The 13,750-nt window shown below is 40.8% G+C and overlaps 1 protein-coding gene across 1 annotated transcript; it reads right to left on the bottom strand.

Annotated features, from left to right (window-relative positions):
- Positions 1–2,217: 2,217 nt before the first annotated feature.
- On the bottom strand, positions 2,218–13,186 carry LOC117451539 (cysteine protease atg4da-like). The gene is made up of 11 exons (XM_034089900.2): positions 13,041–13,186; positions 9,926–10,147; positions 8,738–8,821; positions 7,844–8,017; positions 6,323–6,620; positions 6,180–6,244; positions 5,209–5,336; positions 5,035–5,113; positions 4,822–4,898; positions 3,495–3,614; positions 2,218–2,650 (listed from the first exon to the last, which is right to left on the bottom strand). Exons 2-11 carry the CDS (start codon positions 10,092–10,094, stop codon positions 2,483–2,485), a joined length of 1,362 nt encoding a protein of 453 aa, XP_033945791.1. The 5' UTR covers positions 10,095–10,147; positions 13,041–13,186; the 3' UTR covers positions 2,218–2,482.
- Positions 13,187–13,750: the final 564 nt, after the last annotated feature.

Here is a 13,750-nt window from a genome sequence, read left to right as displayed (position 1 = left end):
TTCTTCAAGTTTGTATTTTGTTGGTCGATCGCACTTATTGTAAGTCGCTTTGGATAAAAGCGTCAGCTAAATGCGATGTAATGTAATGAGCAGGAGTGTTACATAAATGTCACAGAAACTTATATCACAGGAAGTGAAAATCATGGATGTATAATAAGAACTGGATACAGCGTGGGAGGCGGGGCCTCATTCATTCCTATGAGAGCTGCTCATTAGCACATGATGATAAAATGGCCCAACTTTTGAGAGAGAGCGAAACGTCACAGATTATCCGGCATGCCTGAGAAGTACCCGTATGTGCGCTCATAGCGCATGCGCAGCTTTAACCAACATGCTCGTTCACATCAAGCACATCAATTTGCGTACACGTAACAGCACCGTGCGTTCATGACAGCATGGTAATGATTTGTTATTATGATGGATTTGATATTAACGAGGCGGCAGTTAGCAGTTAGCAGCTAGCGGCTAGTAATTATGCTAATGTACACATCAATCGTTATGTACTTATATTACCCTGTAACAGGATCTAGTGATATCCAACAGAGCTTCATTTAGCATGAAAGAATTATTGCACTGTATATATATATATATATATATATACATACATACAGTGCAATAAGCTTCTTAGTGCAATAATAATCTACAGGGACGTTAATCTAACGTCGGTAATATTAACTTTATTTAATACAACATTTAATCATACAGCCCATGTAGTATAATATATTACAAATGATGAATTACAGCAAACATTGCAATATATCCATTATTACAGCTCCGTGGGCTGGCAGTAAGGTGATATGTGTCCGTTGTTATTGTGCATCCATGGGTAAAGAGAAACGCATGTAGTGCTGAACACGTAACATGAACGTGCCGGGCGGCGCGGTCCCGTGGGTTAGATGCGCGTTCATAACGCAGAGGGAAATAACTCTCAGAATAACGTTATTAGCACATTTTTACAACTTGAGAAACGAATGTTTTTAATAAGCGCTATACAAACGTTCATACTGGGTAGTTTATTTAGTTTAAAAAAAACTATCCAGCGAGCAGAGATGGGGTCGTTACTAAAAAAAAGTAATATATTACATATTACTTTAAAAAAAAGTAATATATTACACTACTTCGTTACTATCTACATAAAGTAATTCGTTACTTTACTCGTTACTTTACTCGCAGGGCCGGCCCGCCCCTCCCTACAGGCAGATCACGCAGACTGCTAAAGTTTCAAATGTTCTCTTTAGTTCAGTTTCCATTGTCGCATAAGACTGATCCAGATAGCTCCTGAATGTTTTCCTATCTGACCATGGCTGTCCTCTGTCTCCTGCTATCTGACCGTGGCGTCCTCTGTCTCCTGCTATCTGACCGTGGCTGTCCTCTGTCTCCTGCTATCTGACCGTGGCTGTCCTCTGTCTCCTGCTATCTGACCGTGGCTGTCCTCTGTCTCCTGTTATATGACCGTGGCTGTCCTCTGTCTCCTGCTATCTGACCGTGGCTGTCCTCTGTCTCCTGCTATCTGACCGTGGCTGTCCTCTGTCTCCTGCTATCTGACCGTGGCTGTCCTCTGTCTCCTGCTATCTGTATATTTTGCGCAGTCTATCTCTGCTCACGCTGTTGCGTCGCCGTGTTCTCCTGCGTGTTGGCCATGTGTTGCACTGGAGCCAGACTTCAGCCGAGCACGTACGAACTGCGCATGCGTGAGTGGCAATAACTCTCCTTACCAGCAGGCGGCGGTGGTGTGTATTCGTCATTCAAAACAGAAAACAACCGGAAAACAGAGAAGAAGAACTACGTGTGTGATATAAATAAACAACAGCTATGTGCGTTAGCTTCACCTAGCATGTGTTCTTTGCAGGTGCTTGTTGAGGTTTGATTATGACTGATTTTAGAAAGTAACGAAGTAACGCGTGTCGGGGCAATGTTAGTAACTGTAGTGTGATTACTGAATTATAAAAGTAGCGCGTTACACTACTCCGTTACCGACAAAGTAATATTATTACATATTACATAATAATATTGTTACACCCAACTCTGCCAGCGAGTTACAGACCACTCTTTCCCCATGTAAGTCAATGGGAAAAAGTGTTTCCGGGCCCAGCAACCTAAAGGAAGTGTAGTACCGCCGTTTGGCCAGCACGAATATTCTCATCAGACTCCGGCGCACTTCCTGGGGGCTCGGTGAAAACCCGCAAAAGCATAACAGGGCCCCTTTAAGTTTGTTTTAACATATTTTTATTCCATTTCTATTATTTTAACAGATTAAATATAACCTTTAGAAAACATCCATCACAATCCTTCACTGGAATGATATACATATATATATAATCTCTTAAAACATTGAATAAAAATAGTGCACAAAACAGCAGTAAAAATAATGTAGTGTCAGTTACGATAGTGTCCTTAAGGGTTATTGCATATCGACGTTGTTTATGAAGCTCAGTAGTGGCCATGTTTGATCATTGATCACAGATCGTATATCTTCTTCTGTTCATAACAGAACAAACTCATCCATGCTGTTGCTCACACTCTGCATGCCTCTGTTCCTCTGGATGTACGCCATGTTGTTTGTTGGCAAGTTGCTTCTCTCCTCCTCCTCTTGACTTCTGCCTTCTACAAAAATAAAAATGGGGTACGTCGATGCCGATGTGGAGAGAGCCTGAGAGGGAACAAATACACCTTATTAGTCATTTTGTTAATTCAAAATTAATTCTGAAAAAAACCAGATCACCCATTCTAGCCATGCCTCATATCCCTCTATTTCACTTCCTGTTTCTAAAGTGCTGATTCTGGGTACAAAGCTTTAACATTTTTTATAACAAATAAAAAGTAGGGGTCTGAGCTCATGCGGGACCCGGCAGCTACCGTCTAAACTAAATGCTGCCGTGATGAAACGCCATATCATGGATTATCAAGGCTCTGAAACAGTCTGGAGCTCAAAGGCTTTCTCTCTTGCCGGTTATACCACAAGGTGAGTTCCTTTCTACTTCCTGCTTCTTCACACACATGCTCTCCAGCACAGGTTAGCTCTGAGTGTTAGCGATGCTAATGTAAACACCGACCATATTACGTCCAAAACAGTCGACATTGTTTCTGATAGCAACGTTTCTGATTGGGCCGTGGGTCCACATTTCAGATGTTACGTTGTATCGGACGCAAATCTGGATCAGCTCCGTTGTTCCCCGTTTTTAGAGATTTGGGTACGGAGGAAAAGAGAGAGGGTTTTATTTTCTGACGCTGCGTGAGTTCCCTGACACACCGGGGACACATGTTGATGTATAGAAGACATCACAAAGTGCATTTTGCATGATAGGAGACCTTTAATAACAATAAATAATACAAATAAATAATAAAACAAACTCAATAGTGCTAGCAAACTTAAAAGAAAAGTTGTAAAATAACAATTAAATGTATTAAGATAAAGGAAATGTGATTATCAAAAGTATATAAGTATGTGTGTATGTTGTCACCTAGGTAGTTGCATGAAGATAAATACCACATACCTCATTAACGACGGTGCAGAGTGACTCAACGTCTCTGTGGCATTTAGCGTAGAAGCCGATGGTGCAGCTGGGGTCCATTCGAGAGAAAGACATCTTCCGCGGATATTTACAGTGAAACGACTGCAAGAGGAGGGAAGAGGAGAGAATCAGGGAAACCATGGTAATAATAATCCCGTAATCGGTCTCATGTGGAGATTATGATTATATTTAATTGAGATTATACCAAATTAAAACACTGGAAGTTTATTGTTAGATTCGGCACGATGATGATATAATGTATACAAAGGGGGCTCGGAAATATGATCTCGTCATATTGATCCTTCATCTTTTAAAACTCTTTCATTTACGTATAAATCCCTAAATGGCCCCGCCCTACCTCTCCGAGTTGCTACACCCCTACACGCCTCGTCAGGTCAGCTGATCACATGCTTCTGAATGTGCCATTAGGCGCTTTCACACCGCAGTACTTTTCCCACGAAGGTTCATCAGAACTCTTTAGTTCTGATGAACTAAGTACAGATCGCGTTCACACCGGAATAAGTTCCCTGGGGGAGGATTAGGCAAATGAAGCCGCTGACGTTGGGCACTGGCCTTCCGAGTAAATCGCCAGAACACCGACACCTCCTCATCTCCACCGCTCCCATGTTTTCTTTTGTGTTGCCATAAGTTAGTCTCTCTCCGTTGGTGCGCGGGGCTAATGCTAATAATGCTAATAATGCTAATGCCAGAAAAGAAAATGGCGGCTTCACAAAACTTTTCCGAGTTTTACGGGGCGTGGTTTGCAATCCGCCCAGCCAATCAGAAATGGGAACCTTTTTCTCCCACGAAAGAACCTGCTCTCTAGCAGGGACTGAAAAGGGGGTGAAAAGGTTCTCATTAACTAAGTTCTAGTTCCGGATTTTTTTTGTGTGAACGCAACATTTCTGAACTATATCGGAACTAAAGTGGGAAAAGTACTGCGGTGTGAACGCCCCTAATAACAAGCTCAAACGGGGGGCCGTGCTTTCGCTGCTGCGGCAAATAAACTCTGGAGCCCCTCCACATCGTTTTTAAATCACGTTTTAAAGCGCTCCTTTTCTCCTTAGCGTTCTGCACTTTGAAGGTTGTTGCTTTTAAATGGTATATTGCTTTTACTACATGGCTGTGGTTTTTATCCTTGTTTTTATTTTGTGTTCTAATCTTATCTATTTGTTTTTGTTTGTGTGATTTTTGTATTTCTCTGTGCAGTACTTTGGTCTGGAGGTTTAAATAAAGTTGGATTGGAACACCAATAGTATGTGATATAAGACTTTGACATGTTGTACCACTGGTTACAAAGGGGTTTTACCTCCAGGGGGAAGTTCTCCTTTGTGATGTCCACAGTGGGCTGACAGTAGTGAGGGTCCAGGTACAGCAGGTGGTCGTCTTCGACAGAAGAAAAGAAAATTCAGTTTCATAACTTACTTTATTGTCCATTTAATTTACAAATAATGAATATGTGTCTTTGGCAAAATGTAAGATAACCGACATCAAACAGCAGGATTATATATGATGCACTTACCCTGGAATCCAGTGAAGAATAACGAGTGCTTTGGTTTCCCCCCGATGATCCCAATGCAGCATTGTAATGCCAACAGTTTCTGCAGGAGAGAAGAGAGAGAGGGTTATTTATTATGTACCCTAATTCCTAACACTCGGTGACAACAGACTGCACATCGTAGTGACCGTTAGTTACTTTGACACATGAGACGTAGGAGCGGTTCAGCTCTTGTCCTCCAAGGCGAACGGGAACCAGGATGATGACGGACCTCCAGTCCTGAGGGGGGGGGCGCTCACACAGCCTCCTCACATCCTCCAGGTAGACTGAACACAGGACACACACAATACATATGAGGACTCTTTAAAGTAGAGACACTACATACTGATATACACCTGAACATCAGCAGGAGAGGACTCTTTAAAGTAGAGACACTACATACTGATATACACCTGAACATCAGCAGGAGAGGACTCTTTAAAGTAGAGACACTACATGCTGATATACACCTGAACATCAGCAGGAGAGGACTCTTTAAAGTAGAGACACTACATACTGATATACACCTGAACATCAGCAGGAGAGGACTCTTTAAAGTAGAGACACTACATGCTGATATACACCTGAACATCAGCAGGAGAGGACTCTTTAAAGTAGAGACACTACATACTGATATGCACCTGAACATCAGCAGGAGAGGACTCTTTAAAGTAGAGACACTACTGATATACACCTGAACATCAGCAGGAGAGGACTCTTTAAAGTAGAGACACTACATACCGATATACACCTGAACATCAGCAGGAGAGGACTCTTTAAAGTAGAGACACTACATACCGATATACACCTGAACATCAGCAGGAGAGGACTCTTTAAAGTAGAGACACTACATACTGATATACACCTGAACATCAGCAGGAGAGGACTCTTTAAAGTAGAGACACTACTGATATACACCTGAACATCAGCAGGAGAGGACTCTTTAAAGTAGAGACACTACATACCGATATACACCTGAACATCGGCAGGAGAGGACTCTTTAAAGTAGAGACACTACATACTGATATACACTTGAACATCAGCAGGAGAGGACTCTTTAAAGTAGAGACACTACATACTGATATACACCTGAACGTGGAGGAGAGGACTCTTGAACAGAAATCACTCACCAGTACAATCTTGTGCGACATACACGACTAGATTGGGAAGATCTGCTGATTCTGCCACTGCTTTCCTGAAAAAACAAGTTATCTTCAGAAACATCTTGATAAGTTGGATAGTTGTGCTGCTCCGTCTCGTCTTCATGTCTCACCGGAGGATGTGAGCAGCGATGGACGGACCGTACCAGTCGCCGGCCTTCTTCCCAGAGCTTTTCCCCAGCTCCACCAGCCGGTGAATCCCAAACGGAGCAGAGGGGTGGTCTGTGAACCAGGAGACCACCCGCCGGTGAGTGGCCTCCATGGGGCGGTCCAGCAGGGAGCCCAGGCTCAGCTTCCTGCTCCTCTTGTTGGGTCCTTCCTTCACTTCCTGTCCGCTCTCTGCACTTCCTGTGGAGCGGAGCAGCTCCAGGTCGTCTTTGACCGCATGGTGGCTCACACACCAAGTCCAGCCTCAACATGGTGGAAGGATAAAGTAAGATAAGACCTTTATTAATCCCAGTGAGGAAAGCCAGTAGTTCAACAGCAACGAGGTGAGAATGAAAAACAGGAGAGCACAGATTCACAGATTAGAGATGAATACAGTTCAAAATGAAATGATATACAGTTAAGTAACTTTAAAATAAGAAATGAATTAAATGAACATATATACATATTTGGGTCATATATACTAGTTAGATATATTTACATGTATGTGTGTATTTTATGTGCAGTACTTGTGTCACAACATGAGAGTTTTCAATGTCACCAGGTATCTTTGTGATATCGGGCTCTGCTAAGCTAACCAGTACAACTCTGCGTTCACATCGTCCTCATATCCCTCGTGTAAAAGCAAAACGGGCTCAGACTATCGCGATAATGGGAGAAGCCAGACACATTCTGGACCACAGCGCTAATATTGCCATATCTGATTTACTGTGTGGAGATTTGGGGAAACGCGTACGAAACCAACCGACAGCCGTTACAACAAAGCGCTATAAGAGTTATCAATAATGTTGGATATCTTGAACACACTAATGTATTATTTTTGAAGTCACACATATTGAAGTTCACTGATCTGGTTCAATTAAAAAAACAGCACAAATCATGTACAGAGCCAGACATAATCTGCTTCCTAGGAAATTAAAAACATTGTTCGTAGACAGAGAGGGGGGGATACTCTCAAGGTCAGAACAACTCTGAGAAGTACGAGTTTAACAATCTGTAGGTTGACTTTATGGAATGGTTTGGAGCAAGAGTTAAAACCAAGCACAAATATAATTCAGTTTAAAAGGATGTACAGAAACAGTTGTTTGGAAAACTATGAGAAATGATTGTATATTTTAAATGTAAGTAGGAATAACTTGCATAATGATTTAAAGGACAATCATTGATCAAGTAAGGGGTGGGAATTAATACGCATTTGCTTCCTCCTACTCCCTTTCGGACACATATGATTTATTATTATTATTAATATGAAGTATTGTTGAATATATAAATATTATCATGAATGTGTAAATACTGTATTTTAACAATACGGTATTCTGTTTTTCACATTTTTAAAAAGAAATCTGTTCGAAATAAAGATTGAACTGAAATCTTCTTTGAGTAGAAAGCGTTCAGGCTGAAAAATCCAATATATAAATATGTATTTTTTCAACATTGTTTGTGTGCAGGTGTGTGTGTGTGTGTGTCACCTGGGGGCATGAGGTGCAGCAGCAGGCCTCGGGCCAGCAGCATCTGCCCGGTGCGTAACACACACCCCCAGCCGCTGTCTGAGGTCAGAGCGCCGTCGGGCAGCGGAGAGAAACCCCGTCTGTAGGTCAGCCACAGCAGGGAGGAGAAGACGCGGCGGAAACCCTCCCTGTCCCCTGAAACAGAGGGGGACATTTCAGACATCTTCCTGGGTCCATCTTTCTGTTTTTATTGTCAACAGTTATTCTATCAGAGCACGTATCCAAAGTAGGTAAACAAATCCTCACTTAATAGAACAATAGGAAGAGTAACAATGTCAATACTGCCTAACACCGGGCAAACTACACCCCACACACAGAAGACTACCAGATCAGCTAAAACTAAAATGTCAATAACAAACAATAAATGTCAGTACGGCAGCACCTCCTCCCCGCGACAACCCGTCCATCTTTTTTTATATTTCTTTGAAGGACAGACTATTTATTTCTATTGATTTCTTCTTTTTGAGAAAGGGGCAGGTGATATAAGATGATGTTCTTGGCCCCGCCCCTTTTCGGGCATGGTGTGTTTTTTGGGGCTTTCTTTGGGAGTTTTTCCTGCGAGGGTCTACTCTACTCTAAGGTCAGAGGGTGTCGCACTTTGTATTAACTGCGAAACCCGGTGAGTTAGTGAGACTGGGCATCCAAAGCGACTTACACACACTCAGTACTGTGGACAATCCCCACAGGAGCAAGTTGGGGTGAAGTGTCTCAGGGACACAACGACATGCTGACTGCAGTGGGACTCGAACTTGCTACCCCCTGATTCAAAGTCCAGCACACTATCCACTGAGCCACAGCCTCCCTAAACAAAACTGGATTGATTGACATGAAAAGAAACATTTCAGGCAGCCTCACCGTGATCCTTGAGCTCGTAGGATTGTCCGAACATGATGACAGGAGACCTCTTGCTGAACTTCGATTTCTGCTTCAAGGACCAACCTGAGAGACGAGGACAGTTTCACCTCACAAGGTGAAAGAGAACACACTTTGCTGATGATATAGCTTCTAGATTGAATGTCAGAAGGTATGTGGAAATATGTGAATGAGGTTTCATTCCCTCTAATACTTCATATCGTAATTGCAATATTAGTACTTTTCCCGTTTAGTTCCTGGGAGTTTGCGTTCACACCAAAAAGAGAACTTAGTTCAGAGAACTTTTCCCCCATGTTTAGTGCCTGCTAGAGAGGTGGGACTTTCCTGGGGAGAAAAAAGTTCCAATTTCTGATTGGCTGGGCGAATTGCAAACCACGCCCCCTAAATAAAAGTCTTCAGCCTGGATTTAAAAGTAGTCAGAGTTGCAGCGGACCTGCAGGTTTCTGGGAGTTTGTTCCAGATGTCTGGAGCATAATAACTGAACGCTGCTTCTCCATGTTAGTTCTGACTCTGGGGACAGAAAGCTGACCAGTCCCTGAAGACCTGAGAGATCTGGATGGTTCATAGTTTAGCAGGAGGTCAGAAATGTATTGTGGGCCTAAACCATTCAGTGCTTTATAAACCAGCAGCAGTATTTAGAAATCTATTCTTTGACACACAGGAAGCCAGTGTAAAGACTTCAGAGCTGGAGTGATGTGATCCACTTTCTTAGTGTCAGTGAGGACTCGAGCAGCGGCGTTCTGAATCAGCTGCAGCTTCCTAATAGATGTTTTAATGAGACCTGTGAAGACACCTTTGCAGTAGTCGAGTCTACTGAAGATAAAAGCATGGACACGTTTCTCCAGATCCTGCTGTGACATTAGTCTTTTAATCCTAGATATGTTCTTTAGGTGATAGTAGGCTGATTTAGTAACTGTTTTAATGTGACTGTTGAAACTCAGGTCAGAGTCCATGACTACACCTAGGTTTCTGGCTTTATACGTTAAAGTGCTTAGTAAGTAAGTGTGAAAGCGGCTAAAGTGTTCTTATGATATAGTTCCTCGATTACAATTCAGAAGGTCAAATATGTGAACCTGTGAATGAGGTGTAAGCCCCTCTACCGTCGTAATTCATATCACAACAATAGTATTTTTTGTTCCAGATCTTGCCGCCCTTGTTGGTAAGACAGACCATATTTGACGCTGTTCCAGGCTGAGATGAACCTGGATCTGAGCGGTCCTCGGTCCTCCGTCTCCTGCGGTTCCCGGCTGGGTCCTGGAGGCTTGGCGGATTCAGAGGAGAGGAAGAGCCAGTCGTCCTCGTCTTCCTCAGGAGGCTGGGAGGAGGTGCTGGGGTTCATACCGACAGGAGAAGATCGAAACCAGAAGAATTTCTCCTTATCTCCATTTCAGCCTGGGAGAAAACACAGAGGCAAGTTTATTCATAATAATAATAATAATAATAATAATAATAATAATAGCGCCTTTCAAGGGACCCAAGGCCGCTTTACCTGGTGAACAAACAAACAAAAGGGGCAAATAATAAAGTAAATAATTAATGAAATAGCAGTAGGAGTGGAAGCAGGGGGACTGTAGGGGTCAAAGGTCATGGTTTTTATTGAGCACTTTTCAACACAAGGCAATTCAAAGTGCTTCACAAAAATGAAAGACATTAAGAGCATATTAGAAACATTAAAAAGCAAAGATAATAAAGCGTGAAGAACAGGTACATGAATACAAGTTACAGTGCAGTGTGACATGTGAATAGTTCAATTCAAAGCAGTGTCAGAAAGAAAAGTCTTCAGCCTGGATCTAAAAGTAGTCCGAGTTGCAGCGGACCTGCAGGCTTGTTCCAGATATTTGACAAGACCCCTCGCCACATCCTCTCATTCCTCTACCCCTAGTCTTCCCATCCAAACTAAACATGTGACACAACATCCACGAGGCAGCTGTTGTGGATTGGATCAATGCAACAATTATTCCTTATATTTGAGCAATTGTTCTTAAGATCTGACGCTGAACTGAAGGGACGATGTTATCCGCGGCAAAGTCAATAATTCTCCCGTGACATTAAGAGAGGAGAAACCATGTGACTGCGTCCTGTGACTCCAGGAATGTGAGAGATCGTTCAGCCGCAGCAGAGAAGCTGGAGAAACTCAAAGGGCCGGTTGTAACTTTAAGACTATATAAAAATACATATATAAATATTTAATATATATAAAATAATGTATTACATTATTGCCTCTGCATTGGATTATTATCCGATTGGGGAATAACTTCATAATTAACTACGTCTGAAAGCAGAAGTCTGGGGCAAATAATTGCAAGTCTCTTCAGGGAGAACGTCACAAAATGATTTAAAAAGAAAAGCCACATTCTAAGAAAAAAGTCAAATTTTGAAAAAAAAGGCACATTCTGAGAAAAAGGCATATTTGAGATGCATTGTGGGACATGTAGTTTATGAGCAACATGCTTCTGTAAATCGGCATGTAACCGTATAATAAACATATTATATTCTTTGCAAGCTCTTGTGGGGCCGCATGAAATGAAGTCATGGGCCGGATTTGGCCCCCGGGCCTTGAGTTTGACACCCCTGCTCTGAAGCGTTACTGAGGTACATACAGGACGCCATATTTAGCGGGGCTGCAGCTGCACAATGAATCGCAATGTGAAAGTATATAGTGCTATTTTTAGTACTAGATGTTCCAACCCTTGTGTTATGTTCACATTTCGCACCCTTTGGAAAAGTTCGGGTCAAATTGACCCGGGACGTATTTCAGGGTTTAAAAAAAAATACAGAACTAAATTCAACATGCACAATTCCTTATATGTTGTCTTTAACTCATTCCCCAACAATATAAATGAAATATATGATTAGTTTTTGAAAATACTCTTTGCTAGATCAAATTTAACAATGGAAGTGTCCATCGTTTTTTGTGATAAAAATGTAAGTTAAAAAAAATACACTGCAATAAAAACTAGGTTTACATTTTGCTCGTGCTTTTCTAGGACACATGTAAATGAAACATTTCTTCATTAATGTTTATTATTTTTAATCTGTCATATAATAATCAAAGCCCTGAAGGAAATAAAGCAATTTAACAGCAATTGGAACACAAGAACCACATCCAAAAGTATTGGGCTGTGAAATATAGAGAGAATGAAACATATAAATGACATAGAACAGATATAAACACAAAGCAAATACAAATAATTGTGTGTGTGTGTGTGTGTGTGTGTCTGTCTGTCCTGGTATTGTATCCGTGTCAGATTGACCCAAACCTCTTATGAAGGACATAAATGCGGGTGGGCATTTTTTCACAAGTGGAAAAAAATAAAAACAATTCCACAATAAATAAGCCCCGCCCATTGAGTTTCAGGTTGAACGGAAATATCCTTATTTGTTTGTGTTAATTGAAAATGGAAATCGGGTCTAAAAACACCACACAAGGGAATGAGTATACATTAGCATACGTATAGAGTGAAATAATCCATAACAATCATATATGGGTTAAAAATATTAAATGTATGAAGGCTCTAGTTATGTGAAAAAGTATAATGTACACAAGTATGCTACTGAAGATACATGAACTTTGTTAATATGTAATTATGTTAAGGCAGAAGGTGGCCATTGACATGTTCATCCACTGATTAACTGCTTTCAAAATAACATGGCACCTAAATTATTCTACATCCATTTGAAAAGGAAATACTGCACTATACTTTATATACAGTGGTGGAGGAGGTATATCCTTTACTTGAAATACTCTACTACGAGTCAAACATATTTCATTTGATGGTGTAAGTTTGTCATGTTGAGCCAATTTAAGATACTTGTGTTAAATAGTGGGTGGATTAGTACTACATGAAATCAAATCATGTTTTCATGTGTAAAAAACTAATCTAGAACATACACATCTAGTGGAGTAGCATGTATGTTGAAACAGTATTTAAGTACTATACTTTAGTAAATATACTTACTAGTCCACCACTGGTTATTTATAAAATGAAGTACGTCACAAACATTGGCTAGCTTACTGAAGTTAATACAAACAGGTACAAATACAACGTAAATACACGATAAAAACATCAAATGTACATTTAACAACCAGGAAAATAGGATACTACCAATTAAAAATAACTCAAGGTCGAACAAAAATGTAGGTTAAAACTGAAAACGTCTTAAAATCCTTTTAATTTTAAATCAATTTGTCATAACACTTTTCGGTATCCTATTTGAAATACAGTCCACTCGCGGTAAAACTGAGGATGTATGACACTTTAAAAGCACGACATTCATGTTTTACCTTCATTCGGGTCTCGTCATGGTGTCTCCTTTTAATGAAAGCTACTTAATGAGTTTCTCTGGAGAAGCTCCTCTGTTTGTGTTCAGTTTCTGAAGAATCTCCGCTCCGTAGAGAAAGCGGAGTTAATCTCTGCACTCACTTCCTGTTTACACCTGTCACGTAGGAGCACTGCTGTGATTGGATAATAGAGGACCAATGAGAGTGAGGTAACAACAGAGGCGGAAGATGTACTCAGATCTTGTATTTGAGTAAAAGTACTCAGGTATTGTACAGTAGAAGTATTCATATGTTGTACTTGAGTAAAATTAGTAGTACTCAGATCTTGTGCTTTAGTAAAAGTAGAAGTACTTAGATCTTGTAATTGAGTAAAAGTAGAAGTACTCATGTTGTACTTGAGTAAAATTAGAAGTACTTAGATCTTGTGCTTGAGTAAAAGTAGAAGTACTTAGATCTTGTAATTGAGTAAAAGTAGAAGTACTCAGATATTGTACTTGAGTAAAAGTAGAAGTATACTCAGATCTTGTAATTGAGTAAAAGTAGAAGTACTCAGATATTGTACTTGAGTAAGAGTAGAAGTACTCAGATCTTGTACTTGAGTAAAAGTAGAAGTACTCAGATCTTGTTCTTGAGTAAAAGTAGAAGTACTCAGATCTTGTACTTGAGTAAAAGTAGAAGTACTCAGATATTGTACTTGAGTAAAAGTAGAAGTA

Source organism: Pseudochaenichthys georgianus, chromosome 8 (assembly GCF_902827115.2).
Source record: "Pseudochaenichthys georgianus chromosome 8, fPseGeo1.2, whole genome shotgun sequence".
Classification (NCBI taxonomy): Eukaryota; Metazoa; Chordata; class Actinopteri; order Perciformes; family Channichthyidae; genus Pseudochaenichthys; species Pseudochaenichthys georgianus.
The sequence above is the reverse complement of the archived record's forward strand: the minus strand, read 5'-3'. Positions and strand labels throughout refer to the sequence as shown.

Excerpts from the sequence above, each read along its gene's own strand:
- LOC117451539 (XM_034089900.2), bottom strand. The coding sequence starts at position 10,094 with ATGAACCCCAGCACCTCCTCCCAGCCTCCTGAGGAAGACGAGGACGAC. Across the intron at positions 6,621-7,843 it reads GCTGCACCTCATGCCCCCAG|GCTGGACTTGGTGTGTGAGC; the intron begins GTGACACACACA and ends CACCATGTTGAG. Across the intron at positions 5,114-5,208 it reads CCTACGTCTCATGTGTCAAA|AAACTGTTGGCATTACAATG; the intron begins GTAACTAACGGT and ends TCTCTCCTGCAG.